The sequence below is a fragment of the Mauremys mutica genome, chromosome 4 (assembly GCF_020497125.1).
Source record: "Mauremys mutica isolate MM-2020 ecotype Southern chromosome 4, ASM2049712v1, whole genome shotgun sequence".
Taxonomy (NCBI): domain Eukaryota; kingdom Metazoa; phylum Chordata; order Testudines; family Geoemydidae; genus Mauremys; species Mauremys mutica.
Genome location: NC_059075.1, coordinates 161,172,555 through 161,189,136, shown reverse-complemented (window position 1 = coordinate 161,189,136; position 16,582 = coordinate 161,172,555). Strand labels below are relative to the sequence as shown.

The 16,582-nt window shown below is 57.6% G+C and overlaps 2 protein-coding genes across 5 annotated transcripts in view; both read right to left on the bottom strand.

Annotated features, from left to right (window-relative positions):
- Window positions 1-12,257, bottom strand: part of LOC123368059 (RING finger protein 112-like) — a 32,018-nt gene extending 19,761 nt beyond the window's left edge. The window contains exons 1-11 of one of the 4 annotated variants that reach the window (XM_045012527.1): window positions 12,122-12,257; window positions 8,148-8,518; window positions 7,345-7,560; window positions 6,075-6,188; window positions 5,613-5,717; window positions 5,340-5,390; window positions 3,960-4,016; window positions 3,549-3,635; window positions 3,294-3,417; window positions 2,678-2,808; window positions 2,075-2,128 (exon numbers count right to left, since the gene is read on the bottom strand). In XM_045012527.1, the coding sequence (XP_044868462.1) occupies window positions 2,075-2,128; window positions 2,678-2,808; window positions 3,294-3,417; window positions 3,549-3,635; window positions 3,960-4,016; window positions 5,340-5,390; window positions 5,613-5,717; window positions 6,075-6,188; window positions 7,345-7,560; window positions 8,148-8,396 (1,188 nt within the window). In that variant the 5' untranslated portion in view covers window positions 8,397-8,518; window positions 12,122-12,257. Of the gene's footprint in view, window positions 1-2,074; window positions 2,129-2,677; window positions 2,809-3,293; window positions 3,418-3,548; window positions 3,636-3,959; window positions 4,017-5,339; window positions 5,391-5,612; window positions 5,718-6,074; window positions 6,189-7,344; window positions 7,561-8,147; window positions 8,519-8,579; window positions 8,759-12,045; window positions 12,102-12,121 lie in introns of those variants that run through there. The other 3 variants (XM_045012531.1, XM_045012525.1, XM_045012530.1) reach the window with 3 other exon arrangements.
- Window positions 12,258-14,035: 1,778 nt separating this feature from the next.
- LOC123368060 (RING finger protein 112-like) overlaps window positions 14,036-16,582 on the bottom strand; it is a 43,100-nt gene continuing 40,553 nt past the window's right edge. The window contains exons 11-13 of the mRNA XM_045012535.1: window positions 15,761-15,814; window positions 15,243-15,335; window positions 14,036-15,061 (exon numbers count right to left, since the gene is read on the bottom strand). Coding sequence (XP_044868470.1) covers window positions 14,690-15,061; window positions 15,243-15,335; window positions 15,761-15,814 — 519 coding nt within the window. The 3' untranslated portion in view covers window positions 14,036-14,689. The remainder of the gene's footprint in view (window positions 15,062-15,242; window positions 15,336-15,760; window positions 15,815-16,582) is intronic.

Genomic DNA, 16,582 nt, shown 5'->3' with positions numbered 1-16,582 from the left:
CTGATTCCCCCCCACCCTCTGTGGAACAGTTTAGGAGTCCAAGATGTAGGTAGGTATCAGGTGACCAGGTCACTTGACTCTGTTGTCCATGAGTCAGTAGCATTATGGACCATCCACAGGAAGGCCAAGCCTTTTCACGGTCTATGGTGCTAGCTGATGGACCATTAGCACTGTCTGGCTTTCCCATTGGAGTCCCTGAAGTGTGAGCAGTGGGAGTGACCCAAAGCAGCAAAGATGAAATACAGATACACAAGTCAATATTCCTAACTTCATCTACAACAATGACACATGCATACAAATGGGATAATCACATTTAGTAAATTGTAACCTTTCCAGTGATACTGCACATGAGCCATCTTGCATAAAGCATATTTCAGTTATGACATTCACATCAAGTATATTTTCATAAAGCATCTCCCATCCCCAGTTTTTGAAAATGAAAACCAAATATAACTTTAAAAAAATGAAGAGTCCTTGTGGCACCTTAGAGACTAACAAATTTATTTGGGCATAAGCTTTCATGGGCCAAAGGGGCCGGCTTGGAGCACCACAGCCAGGGCCAGGTTATTGATCAACTGACGTCAATGCGGTCGGGGCTGGATTCTGATCTTGATCATTCGGCTGTAAATCGATCAACGGCTATGTCCTTTTGGAATCTACCTACTTGTTGTGAGTTATTTCTGTCTATTCCCAGAAATCTATCATCTATCTATCTATCCTCATCCACCCCCTCTATCTATCTATCCATCCATCCATCCCCAGACACCCCCTCTATCTATCTAACCCCAGACACCCCCTCTATCTATCTATCTATCTATCTATCTATCCCTTTGCCTAGAGGTTCCCAGTGCTCAGGGCTGGACAGAGTCTTGCCCGGGATGGGGGGCGATGGTTCGTTCTCACTATGTGTCCCCCTGCAGCAGGGGCTCCTGATCTGAACACCCTGCCCCTCATCCCCCTGCCCTGGGGCGTTGGTGCCTGTTGTATTCTAAAACCATCCAAATTAGGCCCACATCCATCTTCCCACCATCTTCCTGATCAGGACAAGCCCCCCCGCTCCAACCTTGACCACCACACTTGGGCTGATGCCGGCCACAACACCCGCACCCACCACAGCCAGGACACTCCCTCCAATGTACAGGCCCAACCGCAGGGCCTTCTCTTTAAAGCGCTGTCCGTAGGCCGTTAGGAACTGGGATGTCTTCCCAGCCAGCCCCTGCTCCAGCACCTTCAGGGCAGCCTGTTTCTGGGGGTCCTCGCCCAGCAGCTCCCCCCGGCAATGCTTCAGCAGCTCCTGTTGTTTCCCCTCCAGCCGTCTCTTCATCTCCTCAGGCTTCACCCTCAGGCAGCAGGTTATACTCTGATGGCAATGGTCCTGCCCGAAGCGGGGAGAGATCAGCCATTAGGGATGGGCAATAGTGTTACCCAGCCACAGGGTGCCGCTGACTCATATACCCACAGTCCCCTCCAACCCACAGACCCCTGCTATCCCAGCCCTGCTCCCCTGAGCTCTGCCGGTGCCCCTCACTCCCAACTCCCAGCCCCTCTGCGCTCACCAGCTCCTGCACAAATTGTTCATATTCCCTCCTGGCGGCTTCTACTGCTTTGCTGTTTTTCTTCTGTCTCATCGCTGCAAATGCTTCAGCCATCTGTGGGGGGAGAGGGGATGGGGTGAGGGGTGGGGACTGGACCATCTCTGGACTGGGAGCCCCCCTTCCACTCACCACCTTCTCCCCCGTCCTCCAGGACCCTGCTCCCCGCTATCACCTCCCCACTGGCCCCCAACCCCCCACATTTTCTCAGAGCCAGGGGGCAGCCCCCCAATGACCCCACAGTCATGGCCACATTGCCGCCCCCCAGTGGAGAGGGCTGATTCTCTGGTGGGGTTCCCTGAGGGTCCCTTTATCTCTTGGGGGATGGGGGTCCCTGATCAGGTCAGTGGGGGCAGCTGTTGTGGTGCCCCCTCCTGGCCTAGTGTGATTGGCCAATGGCAGGAGGATCTGGGGTCAGGGTTCAATAGAACTAGTGTCCTTCCCCACAAATCAGAGAGGTTGAGGGAGAGGCAAGCTGGTACCTTCACAGGGGAGGAGAAGTCGTAGCATTTGGTCTTCAAGTATCGGGAGACGTCCTATAGGGAATAACGCCCGGGGGAGCTGGGATCAGGGACAGCTCAGCCTGCTCATTGGTGAGCCCCCCTGTCCTACTCCCTGCAGCACAACGCTCCCTACCAAGGCCCCCTCCCCACTCCCTGCAGTACAGCGCCCCCTACTGAGCCCCCATCCCACTCCCTGCAGCACAGCGCCCCCTACTGAGCCCCCATCCCACTCCCTGCAGCACAGCGCCCCCTACTGAGGTCCCCTCCCCGCTCCCTGCAGTACAGCACCCCCTACTGATCCCCCATCCCACTCCCTGCAGCACAGCGCCCCCTACTGATCCCCCATCCCACTCCCTGCAGCACAGCGCCCCCTACTGAGCCCCCATCCCACTCTCTGCAGCACAGCGCCCCCTGCTGAGCCCCCCTCCCCACTCCCTGCAGCACAGTGCCCCTTACTGTGCCCCCCACACCATCCTCTGCAGCACAGTGCCAACTCCTGAGTCCCCACCCGCCTCGTTGTGGCCATTTTTGCTGTCTCCCATCCAGGTCCCCGCTCCCCTTTAGCAGACCCAATTCTCCCACCTTGATCCTGGCAGCCACCCGAGCCCCGGTCAGCACGTGCCCGGCTCGGTCCGTCCGGACGTGTGTCCCTGCTGAGCGCATCACGCTGGTGACGTAGTCACACAGGCACTGCCGGAAATCCTCATCCATGTCTGCAGGGGGAAAAGGACCCAGGCATCAGGGAGGGACCCAGGTGTCCAGGTCAGGACACAAATTAAATGGGGGATTTAGGGAGAAGGTTTGTGCCACAGTAAATCTCTGGGCAACAGCTGCTTAGCACCCTCCCACACCCCACTGCCTAGGGGAGCAGTGGGGGTGGGGGTGAGTAACAGGGAGAGGCTGCAGTGGGCGGGTGCCAGGGGACCTATCAAGACCTAAAAGGGGGGGAACCAGCTGTGTCCCCCACAGGAGACCAGGACCCCAGCAGTGTCCCCTCACATCCCCCTCCCTTCCCGCACAGATCCCGTGGCCTGGTGACCACCCCTGTGCAGTGAGCAGGAGAGTCCATTCTAAGCCAAGGGGGGTGAGCTGGGCACTGGGATTATGGGGTGGGGGCAACGCAGGAGGGGAAGATGGGGGCAGGGACGTAGGTAGAGGGGGGTTGGGGTGTAACCCGCAGGGAAGAGGGGTCTCTTACCGCTTGGTGTCCCTGCCCTGCTCTTGGTGAACCGAGTGCCAGGGTGGGGCAGTAGGTAGCACCGGGTCCCTCTCGCCCTCAGGGCTTCCAACACCAGGGGCTGCTCGGCAGAATCCTCCAGGTCCTGCAGGAGTTAAAACAACATTTGCGGCCGTCAGCTAGAAATCAGACCTGCCAGGGAAACATTCAGCTCCGCCCCAAAGCCAGAGTTTGCTGTTTCCATGAACACACGTGGTGCCCGGCTCTGGTCATTACCCGTGTGATGTCTTTGAGATACCCCTGTCCCTCATCTGCGCCGTAGGCTCCGGAGAGCTGCCAGTCTCGCACCAACAGGTCCAGGCGCTGCAACAGGGAGCACAGGAGAAGGGTCACACTGGGGCTGGGGGCACAGAGAACAGACCAGAGCTGGAGGCTGCCGCCGAACCCAGCCACCAAAACCAAGACCCTGGGCATGACGTGGGCATGAAGGGAAAATAATGGGGGCAGGGATTGGCTGTTTACTCTGGGTTTGTCCAGCGCCTGGCACAACGGGGTCCTGGTTTAGGAAGTGCGGGGGGGGGGGGTTGAGGTGCTCTGGCAATAGAGACAATGAATAATAAGAATCAGGTGGGGTGATAGGAGTGGGGGGTGGAACCAGCATTGGGTTGATGGGAAACGAGGACTCACCTGGATTGGGGGCAGATTGAAGGTCTCGCCGACCTCCTTTGCAACATGAACGAACATCTGAGATGCAGCGAGAGAGAGAGAGACAAGGAATTTTTTTTCCATCTTGAACAAAAGATCCCCCCCCAGGTGTCTGAAGGTGATCCAGCAAGATTGGTGATGCCAAATAAACATGTGACATAAAGGTCATTGAAACTAAATAAAATCCAAACAACGTTAAGTGAAAACTGATCACTGAAGAGAGAAAATTGATTAAACGAGAGAAAAAAATATAGTTTCAAATGCCAATAATTCAACACTAGTAATCACAGATTATTAGTTATTCTAATCACGAGTTATTATAAAAGCAATAACTGAACTCAGAAAAGCCAATTGGTGACTATAGAAAACCATTAATTGAAGGCACAGAAAGCCGATAATGGAACTCAGCAAATCAGTAATCGGAGTCAGAAAAGAAGTAATCAAAGGCAGAAAACTAGCCATTGAAATCAGAAAACAAGGTACAGAAACCAGAAAAGCAGTGAAAGAAAAATCAATCAATGAACTAATAATTAATATCTGAAAACCGATGGTCAAAAACAGGAAACCACTAATCATAGAATCATAGAATATCGGGGTTGGAAGAGACCTCAGGAGATCATCTAGTCCAACCCCCTGCTCAAAGCAGGGCCAATCCCCAACTAAATCATCCCAGCCAGGGCTTTGTCAAGCCTGACCTTAAAAACCTCTATGGAAGGAGATTCCAAAATCTCCCTAGGTAACCCATTCCAGTGCTTCACCACCCTCCTAGTGAAAAAGTTTTTCCTAATATCCAACCTAAACCTCCCCCACTGCAACTTGAGACCATTACTCCTTGTTCTGTCATCTTCTACCACTGAGAACAGTCTAGATCCATCCTCTTTGGAACCCCCTTTCAGGTAGTTGAAAGCAGCTATCAAATCCCCCCTCACTCTTCTGCAGACTAAACAATCCCAGTTCCCTCAGCCTCTCCTCAGAAGTCAACCTGAGTCTGCAGGCGCATTGCCGATCACTTAAGGGAGTCGACCAGGACACAGAAATCTCTTCTCCACCTGTAATGACCAACCCCCCAGAGCTAACACGGCTAATAATAAGAGCTGCCAGATAATGGTAATTAACCGTGAATACGACAATTGCAAATATGGTATAAATACTCATCACCTGGTACTGTTCAGACTCTCTGCAACTAAACCCCGGCCTAGGGGGAGATCTCTGGGACTTTCTAACCATCAATAACAGCCCCAAAGCCTATAGACTTCCCCCTCTCCAATCCTAACAGTGCCTGGACTCCTGGGTCCTCCCCAGCGGGGCCAAGGCTGAGAGGTCAGTGTCAGTAGAGCCGTGTGTATCCTCTGCCCCACCCACCTCCAAATAATCTGCCTCCGTCCGGGTAAACGTGCTGGAAATGTTAAAAATCTAGAAAATAATCAAAAGAAAAGGTGAGTGCCCCCTGCCGAGCCCCACACCTCACCCCAGCACGGCCCCCCTGCTGAGCCTCCTTCCACTCCCTGCTCCCCGGCGCCCCCTGCCGATCATTCCCTGAATCACAGTGCCCCCTGCTGAGCCCCCCACCTGCCCCCATTGCACGGTGCCCGCTCCTGAATCCCCCACCCACGCCCCATAGCACGGCTCCCACACCCAGTAGGAGCTGAGCAATATGCTGAACACGGAGAGCTTGATGCTGGTCTCCATGCGGCGCTGCAGGTCCAGGGAGCCCTCGGTGTCCACCAGGAACACGGCCACCTGCAGGGACAGACACATGGACAGATCCACCGGCCACAGCGACGGGCGCCCTGCACTGACGCCACCCTCACCCCTGCCCAGCCCTGGCACCTCCGCTGCCCGGCTCCCTGGGGTCTGCCCTGGGCACGCTGGCTGGGGACGGGCCCTGGGGGAGCAGGATCAAGCTGTGAACAGCCATAACTGCACCCCAGTGTGTCCATAGGGAGCCCCAGGGCTGGGACCCTGCCCCCCCAGCTTCCCCCATTCTCCCCCTCCAGCCTCCCTGCTCCCCACAGGATCCTGTCCCCCACTTCCCCTCATCCCCCTTCCCTAGTGCCCCATCCCCCATCCACCGGCCTGCCCCCCTGCCCCACTCACCTTTCTCCCCTGGGCCTGGACCCAGAGGGGCTGGCCCCACATCCACACCCCCTTCGTCACGGTCGCCGTCCCGGCACGACATTCAAACCCTCCCAGGGCCATGCGCTCTTGGTTCTGTAGGGGGGCAACCAGAGACAGGGGTTGTGGGAATGCAGTTTGGGGGGGTTGGGGTGCTCAGGGTGCAGGGGATGGGTGGGGACCTCTGGGGCAGGAGGAGGGGCCACGGCTGAGGAGGGTGAGGTTTCGGCTGCAGTGGCCGGGGCCTGGCACAGGGAGAGGACACTGCCTGGGGACGGGGCAGGGCGTTTGGTATAAGGGGTGTGGGCTGCAGTGAAGCAGGCAGGGGACGCACGGGGTCAGGTGGAGCATGCGGTGAAAGGGGCGGGGCCATGGCTGCAGATGGTTGGGCCTGTGGCGTTGGGGGCGTGGCCTGCGTAGGGTTGCCAACTTTCTAATGGCTGGAAACCAAAACCCTTGCCCCGCCCCTGCCCCGCCTCTTCCCTCAAGGCCCCGCCCCTGCCCCGCCTCTTCCCCCAAGGCCCCGCCCCCTGCTCACTCCTGTCCCCCTCCTTCCTTCGCGTGCTGTCCGCACACACTCCCCCCTCTCCCGGGACTCACCCGCTGCCGCTGGGAGGAGCTGATGTGGAGCCTGCCCCGATCAGGGCCCAGCAGGGCGGAGGGTGGGCCGGGGCACAGCAGGTTACAGCAGGGGTTGGTCCCCAGAGCAAGGGGGCAGGGAGGGGCCGGTCCCCATACCGAGGGCCTAGAGCCGGGGCATTCGGGGCGCGATGGGACAGAAGGAGGGGCAGGCAGGATCCCCTCCCCCCGGGCAGTGGCACCTTCCTCTTGGAGCCTGGTCCAGAAGCAGCCACTGCTCTGTCGGGCTTCAGCAGCTGAGCAGAGCAGCTCCTCCATGTGGCTCCAGCCGCCCCCGGAGCTGCTGCTCTTCCCGCCCCCCGGCGGCAGAGGCCGGTTACTGTGACCAACCGGACTTTTAGTGTCCAGTCAGCTGTTCTTACTGGAGGCTGCCAGGTTGCCTTTTTGACCGAAAACTGGACACCTGGCAACATAGGCCTGTGGTGAAGAGATCAGAGGCCCTTGCTGCGGAGGGCAACCCTTACCTGGGGTAGGCGGGGTCTGTGGTTCAGGGGGGAGGGCCTTACCTGGGGTGGGCGGGGTCTGTGGTTCAGGGGGGAGGGCCTTACCTGGGGTGGGCGGAGTCTGTGGTTCGAGGGGTGGAGCCTTAGCTGGGGATCCCATCCCCACTCACCTGTCTCTGGAGCCGGCGCAGCAGGCAGTTCATCAGGAAGGATTTGCCCCGGCGCTGCTCCCCGATGATGGACACCAGGCAGACGGGAGCGTCCCCCACCCCACCCTGCTCCAGGCAGCGGCTCAGGGCCTCCTCGTCCAGGATCAGGTCCCCTTCCTCGTCCAGACGCACCAGCTGCACCGGGCTCCCCGCCTCTGGCTGAGCCCCCGGCCCCTGCTGCAGGGAGAGAGCAGGGTCAGACCTGGGATCCCACCCCTGAGCCAACTAGGCCCCTGCCCCTCAGATCAGATCCTCTTGAGCCATTTTCACCCCCATGAGCCAGCTAGTCCCTTGCCCCCAAATCAGAGGCAGCGCCCCCTAGAGAGGAAAGGCCACATGTCCCATTCCCCACCCCCTGATCCAGTTGGTAGGGGCAGCTCCAGACCCCAGCACGCCAAGCGCGTGCTTGGGGCGGCATGCCGCGGGGGGCGCTCTGCCGGTCGCCGGGAGGGCGGCAGGCGGCTCTGGTGGACCTCCCACAGGCGTGCCTGCAGAGGGTCCACTGGTCCCGCGGCTTCGGTGGAGCATCCGCAGGGTCGCCTGCGGGAGGTCCACCGGAACTGTGGGACCAGCGGACCATCGGCAGGCACGTCTGCGTGAGGTCCACCGGAGCCGCGGGACCGGCGACAGGCAGAGCGCCCCCCGCGGCATGCTGCCGTGCTTGGGGCAGCGAAATTGCTAGAGCCGTCCCTGTCAGCCGGTCCCCGCCTGGGGCCTGTGGGAGCCTGTGCCCCTTTCCCCTGATTCAGCCTGTCTGGTCTCACTGGCTCCATCTCTTCCCGCAGGGGTGCTGTGATTTTCTCCACCAGGGCTCTCAGCCGCGTGTCTGGGATCATCCTATCCCTGGAACAGGGAGCCCGGCACTCAGGGCACTGGGACCCCCAGGCCGAGACCCCGATCCAGTGAGCCGCGAGGCATTCCCGGCAGAAGTTGTGGCCACACTCGATGGAGACGGGGTCATTCAAGACATCCATGCAGATGGAGCAAGTGACGTCCTCCCGGAGTCGCTGCATCTCTCCAGATCCGCTGGGTGGGGGGAACCTACTGGGTCAGGACCTGGCACCCGGAGCAGAAGGGCTCTGCTGGAGGACGGCTGAGCTCTAACCCAGGTATGCCCCTTCCTGGCAGCAGGAGTCTGGGGAGAAGCGAGAGAACATGGAAATATTTCTGTGAACAAGCTGCGTGACTCAGTTTACCTGCACATTTTGCATTCCTGTCCCTTGGGTGGCACCAGAGCGAGAAGACGGATTCCAAGAAGCCATGGCGGAGACTGGTAGATTCCCAGGCCAGGAGGGACCAAGGCTGAGCTCCTGGATAACAGGCCAGAGAACTGCCCCCAGTTAATTCCTGGTTGAATGAGAGCAGATCTCCGAGAAACACATCCCGCCTTGATGGAGTATCAACCGCGGTGCTTTGTACATTGTTCCCATGGTCAATTCCCCTCCCTGGTAAACATAGACATCTTCTTTCCAGGCTGAATGTCTCCGGCTTCAACTTCCAGCCATGTGGTCACGTGAGACCTTTCTCTGCTGGCCTGAAGAGCCTGTTATTAAATATTTGATCCTTGTGTAGGCGCTTCTAGACTGGAGCAAGTCACCCCGGGAGATGGGAGCTTCTCTTTGCTAAGCTAAATAGCTTGAGCTCCTGGGATGTATCACTCCAGGCCACGTTTTGTAACCTTCTAACCCCTCTGCCCCCTCTCCAACATATTCACATCCTTCTTGAACTGCACCGGAACTGGACACAGGAGCCCAGCAGCGGTCGCACCAGGGCCGAATCCAGAGGTAAAATGACCTCTCTGCTCCTGCTTGGGATTCCCCTGTTTGGGCATCCTTAGCTCCTTTGGCCACACTGTCACACGGGGGCTCACATCCCGCTGATTATTCCCCATGGCCCCCTGCACTCTGTCAGCATCTCTGCATCCCCGCAGAGAGAGAGAGAGAGACAGACAGACAGACAGACACACAAAATGGCTGATGCTTTCTGGCCGTATCACAGCTCACGTTGTTGGCTTGTGCCCAGACTAGCCTAGCGCTGGGGCTGTTTGTGAATCTGGGCTTTTCTCTGCTCCCTACAGCCTGGCAGATGTCATGTGCCGGCTGTGTCATGCCTGCCAGGGGCACAAGCCTCTGAGGGGTTTGATCTCAGTCCAGCTCGCTGCCGAGGGCAGCTGGGGAGACACAGGGGCTGCTGGAGCCTGAGTCCGGAAGGCACCGAGCTCGGCCTTAGGAAAGGCCACGCTCAGGGCATAGCAAGGAAATAGCTTCCTGCCTCTCATGCAGTGAGCTGGGTGCTGATTGGCCGAGCTTTCCTCCCGCTGCAGTGAGAGCAAATTCACCCTTTTGCCCTGGTAGAGCCCTGGGGGTTGGATGGGGAAACTGAGGCACAGAAAGGGGAAAGAACGTGCCCTGGCCTCACCCTACTCCCCTAGTGCTGGGATCTGGTCCCGGAGCACCAATGGCTCCCCAGTTTCCCACCCTGGGATCCCTCCCAGCCACCGATGCGCCCCAAAGGGGCCCTGCTCTCTCCATCCTACCAGCAGTGATGTCTCCTGAGCAAGCACCAAGACCGTCCCAATTCGTCTTTTCATCCTATGTGTATCCCCCCCCCCCCGCCGTCAATATAGAAAATGGGAATTTTGTTTCTCTCCCTCTTTGGACAAAATCTATCAGGCTTTCATCCACAGAAAAACTGCCAGTTTTGTAGGGCAGTTGGGGTTTTCCTGCAATCCCCCACTGCCGGAGGCAGGGGATTGCTGAGATGTGATAAGGCAAAGCAGTGCGCATCACAGGCACAAACTAACCCATGGAAAGAGCCAGTCCCTCAGATGTTCACCACCCCCCCATAAAAAGAGGGGTTCTATATATTTGCTTGCTGGTTTTTAGAGACCCTTTTCAGGACGTGCAGGGCACAATTCCAACATTTTCGGCGGGGCCCCGGCAGGAATGACAAAAAAAAAACATGTCAAAAAAAGCCTCTCATTTCTTAGCGACCGGTTCCCTACAAAAAGCTCTCATTTAAGGGATGTGCCGCAATATGTATTTTTTGTACCAATAGGGTTACCATACATCGTATTTTCCCAGGGGGCAGTTTAAAAGTTTAAAGTTTAAAAATTCCTCCCAGATGGCGATTTAAGAACCAAAAAACCTGATATGTCCGGGAAAACACAGATGTATGTTAACCTGATCTACAGGTTTTTTTTTTAAAAGATGGGCCTGAACTAGAACTGAGCTCCGTTTCACATGTGTGGGTCCCCACCACTCCCTGGGGTGTGCTGGGATGTCTCGATTTTATAGGGACAGTCCCAATTTTTCGGTCTTTTTCTTCTATAGGATCCTATTACCGCCCACCCCCTGTCCCAATTTTCACATTTGCTGTCTGGTCACCCTAGGGTGTGCACACGTGTGGGTCCCAGCTGCTCCCTGCCCCCCTCATTGAAGCAGGGTTACTGCCTTGGGAACTGCAGGGCACCAGTGGCCATGGGGCTGGCTGGAGGCAGGGCCGGGGCTGACTGGAGGTAGGGTCTGGCTGCAGGCAGGGCAAGGAATGCGGGGCTGGCTGGCGACAGAGGGGTGTGGGGTGGGCTGGCTGGCTTCAGGCAGGGCCACAGGGGTTGGCAGGGCTGGAGACAGAGGAGTGCAGGACTGGCTGGCTTCAGGCAGGGGGGTGGCTGGAAATAGGGCAGGGGGTGCGGGGTTGGTGCAGGCAGGGCAGAGGGTGCAGGGCTGGTGCGGGAAAGGCAGGAGGTGCAGCAGGGGCTGGCTGGAGACAGGGCAGGGGGTGCGGGGCTGGATGCTGGCAGGAGATGCAGCAGAGGCAGCTGGAGACCTGGCCCTTTAAATAGCCCCCACAGCCCCTGCTGGGAGCCCCAGGCCCTTTAAATTGCCCCCTGGGGAAGCCGTGCTGGTACAGCACGCAGGCTCTTGCCGGTACACTGTACTGGGGCTTGGGCGCGGGGCCTTCTTAGGGGTGGGGCCCGATTCAGGGGAATTGGTTGAATCGGCCTAAAGCCGGCCCTGACCCTTTTCCAGCTTCTCCCTCCAGCTGCAAAGGCTGAAAACACAAGGACTGGAAAAGCGGCTCCAAAGACCAATATATTGAACCCCTCTTTGGGGGGGGGGGTGAACATCTAGGGGTCCGGCTCTTCTTCCATAGATTAGCTTGTAAATGCCCTGATTGCGGCTAACGCAAGACAAGCCACTGTTCTGGGGGATTCCACGTGCCCAAGGGTTTGCCCTGGTTTTAGCTGGTTGAACTGGTCAGAGTTTGACAGTGTTTCAGATCACGCCATGAGCCAGACCCAGCATTGGGGGTAGATAAGAATCTGTCTGTGCCTGTCTGTGTGCCTCTGTCCTGCAACCCCACCCCCAGCTGCTGGGAATTTCCTCCCCCCAGAGAGATAAGACTTATGTGACTTGGCAATGCCCTAGCACAGTTAGGGAGGGTGGAAAATGAGGAACAATCAGGGATGATCCTGCCCCATGAGTGGGGGATAGACTGCGGGGAGGATCCCACAACCTGGGGGAACAGAGCAGAGGGGACAATCCTGCCCCTTGGCAGGGGGGATAGACTGGGGGGAACGATCCTGCCCCTTGCGGGAGATGGGCTAGATTGGGGAAAACACCCTCAACACACCCTCCCTCCTTCACCCTCCACTCTTACCCAGCCAAATCTTCGCTTCTCTCCGTGCAGGCAAAATTTTGTGAGAGAAATGAAAGCGTAACTCCCTGTGACTTACCCTCACAGCAGCCCGGCTGGCGGGGGTTTGAAGGTGGGTGGAGCAGCCCTGCTCTCACATTGATAGTGCGAGGGGGTGGGAGGCAGTGTGCGTGTGGGAGGGGAGCACAGAGAGGCCTGGAGAGGTGGGGCCAGGCTGGAAAAGCAAGTGACAGAGACTGGAGGGTGTACAGACCCTTCATTCCCTGGATCCCCCCACGAGCTCTTCGGAGCAGCAGGGTCTGGAAGTGCACATGTTTTAAAGGGCACCGAAAGTGCCAAGAACTGTGATCAACTTGGAGGGGGGTGGGGAAGGGGGCAGACAGTTTGGCCAGAGATACACCCGCTTGTGAATTTCTGGATGTTACCACTGCCTCTCCGTCCAGAAATAACCTCCCAACGGCCTCCTCTCCGAAAGTGAGGCATTTCTTAGAACTCCAAACAAAAACCCTTTGCAAATGTTCAACTCTTTCCACTGCTGGGTAACGGTCACCTGGGGCTGAGATTCAGTCACCTCTGGGGTGGGACAGCTGAGAAGCAGCAGCACAGCAACACTGCATGGGGACGGCTCGCCCAGCGCTGAGATGCAGCTGCCTCTGGGGTGCAGTGATCTTATGAATGGGTCCTTTATCTTTGGAACTCACTGCCCCATGAGCCCCGCTATGTATCCTGGATCTCTTTGCTGAGGCTTTTTACTCCTGTTTGATGGGCTCCTGTCTGGTATTTCCCAGGTTTGGGTTCTTTACATTAAGGGTGAACCACACAATAAAACTCATAGACTTTAAGGTCTGAAGGTCATTTAGTCTGACCTCCTACACATTGAAGGCCACAGAACCTCACCACCCACTCCTGTAATAGACCCCTAACCTCTGGCTGAGTTACTGGATTCCTTCAGTCGTGGTTTAAGGACTTCAAGTTACAGAGAATCCACCATTTACACTAGTTTAAACCTGCAAGTGGCCCATGCCCCATGGTGCAGAAGAAGGCAACCCCTCCCCCCCAGGTCTCTGCCAATCTGGCCTGGGGGAAATTCCTTCCTAGTGTAACCCTTCTGCCCAACATGAATTCAGCTCAGCAGCCTCTAGATGGACTCCTAATGGTTCAAAATTAGCTCTGCTCTTCAACAGTGAAGAGAGGAGAATGTGCAATTGGTGTTGCAGGCCCTCAAAGAGGGCCCAGCCCATCACATACACACACCAGTTCCCAACCTCTCTCAATTCACTGGGTTTTGGCACCCATGTCCCTTGTCTAGCAAGCGCCACCCACCAGATGGTAAGACACCTCTGTCACAAAGCAGTCCCACAGTTGCTCATCCACACAACCAGGGCGACAACACTCCACTCCTTGTGTCCCAACAAAGAAACTGGGGATCCCAGAGCTGTCAAAAGAACCATCCCAGGCTGCCGCAGTCCACACCAGGCGGGATGGGTGTGCCAATGCAAATACCTGAAATTCCCTTCCACGCTCCCCACAATTCACCACCAGATGTCAAGGGAGAGCCCATCCTGACTCTGCTTACACTAGTCCCAAATATGGCGATCAGCTAGACCCTGAGCTTGTGGGGGAGACCCACCAGCCAGACACTTGAGAAAGAATTCTCTGTAGTAAGTCAGAACCCATAAGGCCGGAACCCTTTGTCTGATCCCCCCAACCCCCTGTGGAACAGTTTAGGAGTCCAAGATGTAGGTAGGTATCAGGTGACCAGGTCACTTGACTCTGTGGTCCATGAGTCAGTAGCATTATGGAACAGCCACAGGAAGGCCAAGCCTTTTCACAGTCTAGGGTGCTAGCTGATGGACCATTAGCACTGTCTGGCTTTCCCATTGGAGTCCCTGAAGTGTGAGCAGTGGGAGTGACCCAAAGCAGCAAAGATGCAATACAGATACACAAGTCAATATTCCTAACTTCATCTACAAAAATGACACATGCATACAAATGGGATAATCACATTTAGTAAATTGTAACCTTTCCAATGATACTGCACATGAGCCATCTTGCATAAAGCATATTTCAGTTATGACATTCACATCAAGTATATTTTCATAAAGCATATGCAATATTATGTCACATCTCCCACCCCCCGTTTTTGAAAATGAAAACCAAATATAACTGAAAAAACAATGAGGAGTCCTTGTGGCACCTTAGAGACTAATAAATTTATTTGGACATAAGCTTTCGTGGGCCAATGGGGCCGGCTTGGAGCACCAGAGCCAGGGCCGGGTTATTGATCGACTGATGTCAATGCGGTCGGGGCTGGATTCTGATCTCGCTCATTCGGCTGTAAATCGATCAATGGCTATGTCCTTTTGAAATCTAGCTACTTGTTGTGAGTTATTTCTGTCTATTCCCAGAAATCTATCATCTATCTATCTATCTAACTATCCCCATCCACCCCATCTATCTATCTATCTATTCCTTTGCCTAGAGGTTCCCAGTGCTCAGGGCTGGACAGAGTCTTGCCCGGGATGGGAGGCGATGGTTCGTTCTCACTATGTGTCCCCCTGCAGCCGGGGCTCCTGATCTGAACACCCTGCCCCTCATCCCCCTGCCTTGGGGCGTTGGTGCCTGTTGTATTCTAAAACCATCCAAATTAGGCCCACATCCATCTTCCCACCATCCTCCTGATCAGGACAAGCCCCCCCACTCCAACCTTGATCACCACACTTGGGCTGATGCCGGCCACAACACCCGCACCCACCACAGCCAGGACACTCCCTCCAATGTACAGGCCCAACCGCAGGGCCTTCTCTTTAAAGCGCTGTCCGTAGGCCGTTAGGAACTGGGACGTCTTCCCGGCCAGCCCCTGCTCCAGCACCATCAGGGCCTTCTGTTTCTGGGGGTCCTCGCCCAGCAGCTCCCCCCGGCAATGCTTCAGCAGCTCCTGTTGTTTCCCCTCCAGCCATCTCTTCATCTCCTCAGGCTTCACCCTCAGGCAGCAGGTTATACTCTGGTGGCCACGGTCCTGCCCGAAGCGGGGAGAGGTCAGCCATTAGGGATGGGCAATAGTGTTACCCAGCCACAGGGTGCCGCTGACTCATATACCCACAGCCCCCTCCAACCCACAGACCCCTGCTATCCCAGCCCTGCTCCCCTGAGCTCTGCCGGTGCCCCCCACTCCCAACTCCCAGCCCCTCTGCGCTCACCAGCTCCTGCACAAATTGTTCATATTCCCTCCTGGCGGCTTCTACTGCTTTGCTGTTTTTCTCCTGTCTCATCGCTGCAAATGCTTCAGCCATCTGTGGGGGGAGAGGGGATGGAGTGAGGGGTGGGGACTGGACCATCTCTGGACTGGGAGCCCCCCTTCCACTCACCACCTTCTCCCCCGTCCTCCAGGACCCTGCTCCCCGCTATCACCTCCCCACTGGCCCCCAATCCCCCACATTCTCTCAGAGCCAGGGGGCAGCCCCCCAATGACCCCACAGTCATGGCCACATTGCCGCCCCCCAGTGGAGAGGGCTGATTCTCTGGTGGGGTTCCCTGAGGGTCCCTTTATCTCTTGGGGGATGGGGGTCCCTGATCAGGTCAGTGGGGGCAGCTGTTGTGGTGCCCCCTCCTGGCCTAGTGTGATTGGCCAATGGCAGGAGGATCTGGGGTCAGGGGTCAATAGAACTAGTGTCCTTCCCTACAAATCAGAGAGGTTGAGGGAGAGGCAAGCTGGTACCTTCACAGGGGAGGAGAAGTCGTAGCATTTGGTCTTCAAGTATCGGGAGACGCCCTGAGGGGAATAATGTCCGGGGGAGCTGGGATCAGGGAGAGCTCAGCCCACTCCTTGGCAAGTGTCCTGCCTCACTCCCCGCAGCCCAGCGCCCCCTGCTGAGCCCCCTCCCCACTCCCTGCAGCCCAGCGCCCCCTGCTGAGCCCCGTTCCCACTCCCTGCAGCCCAGCGCCCCCTGCTGAGCCCCCTCCCCACTCCCTGCAGCCCAGCGCCCCCTGCCGAGCCCCCCTCCCCACTCCCTGCAGCCCAGCGCCCCCTGCTGAGCCCCCCCCCCCACTCCCTGCAGCCCAGCGCCCCCTGCTGAGCCCCCACCCCTACTTCCTGCAGCCCAGCGCCCCCTGCTGAGCCCCCCTCCCCACTCCCTGCAGCCCAGCGCCCCCTGCTGAGCCCCGTTCCCACTCCCCGCAGCCCAGCGCCCCCTGCCGAGCCCCCCTCCCCACTCCCTGCAGCCCAGCGCCCCCTGCCGAGCCCCCTCCCCACTCCCTGCAGCCCAGCGCCCCCTGCCGAGCCCCGTTCCCACTCCCCGCAGACCAGCGCCCCCTGCTGAGCCCCCACCCCTACTTCCTGCAGCCCAGCACCCCCTGCTGAGCCCCCCTCCCCACTCCCTGCAGCCCAGCGCCCCCTGCTGAGCCCCCACCCCAACTTCCTGCAGCCCAGCGCCCCCTGCTGAGCCCCCCTCCCCACTCCCTGCAGCCCAGCGCCCCCTGCTGAGCCCCCACCCCTACTCCCTGCAGCCCAGTGCCCCCTGCTGGCTGGACCCCTCTCCCC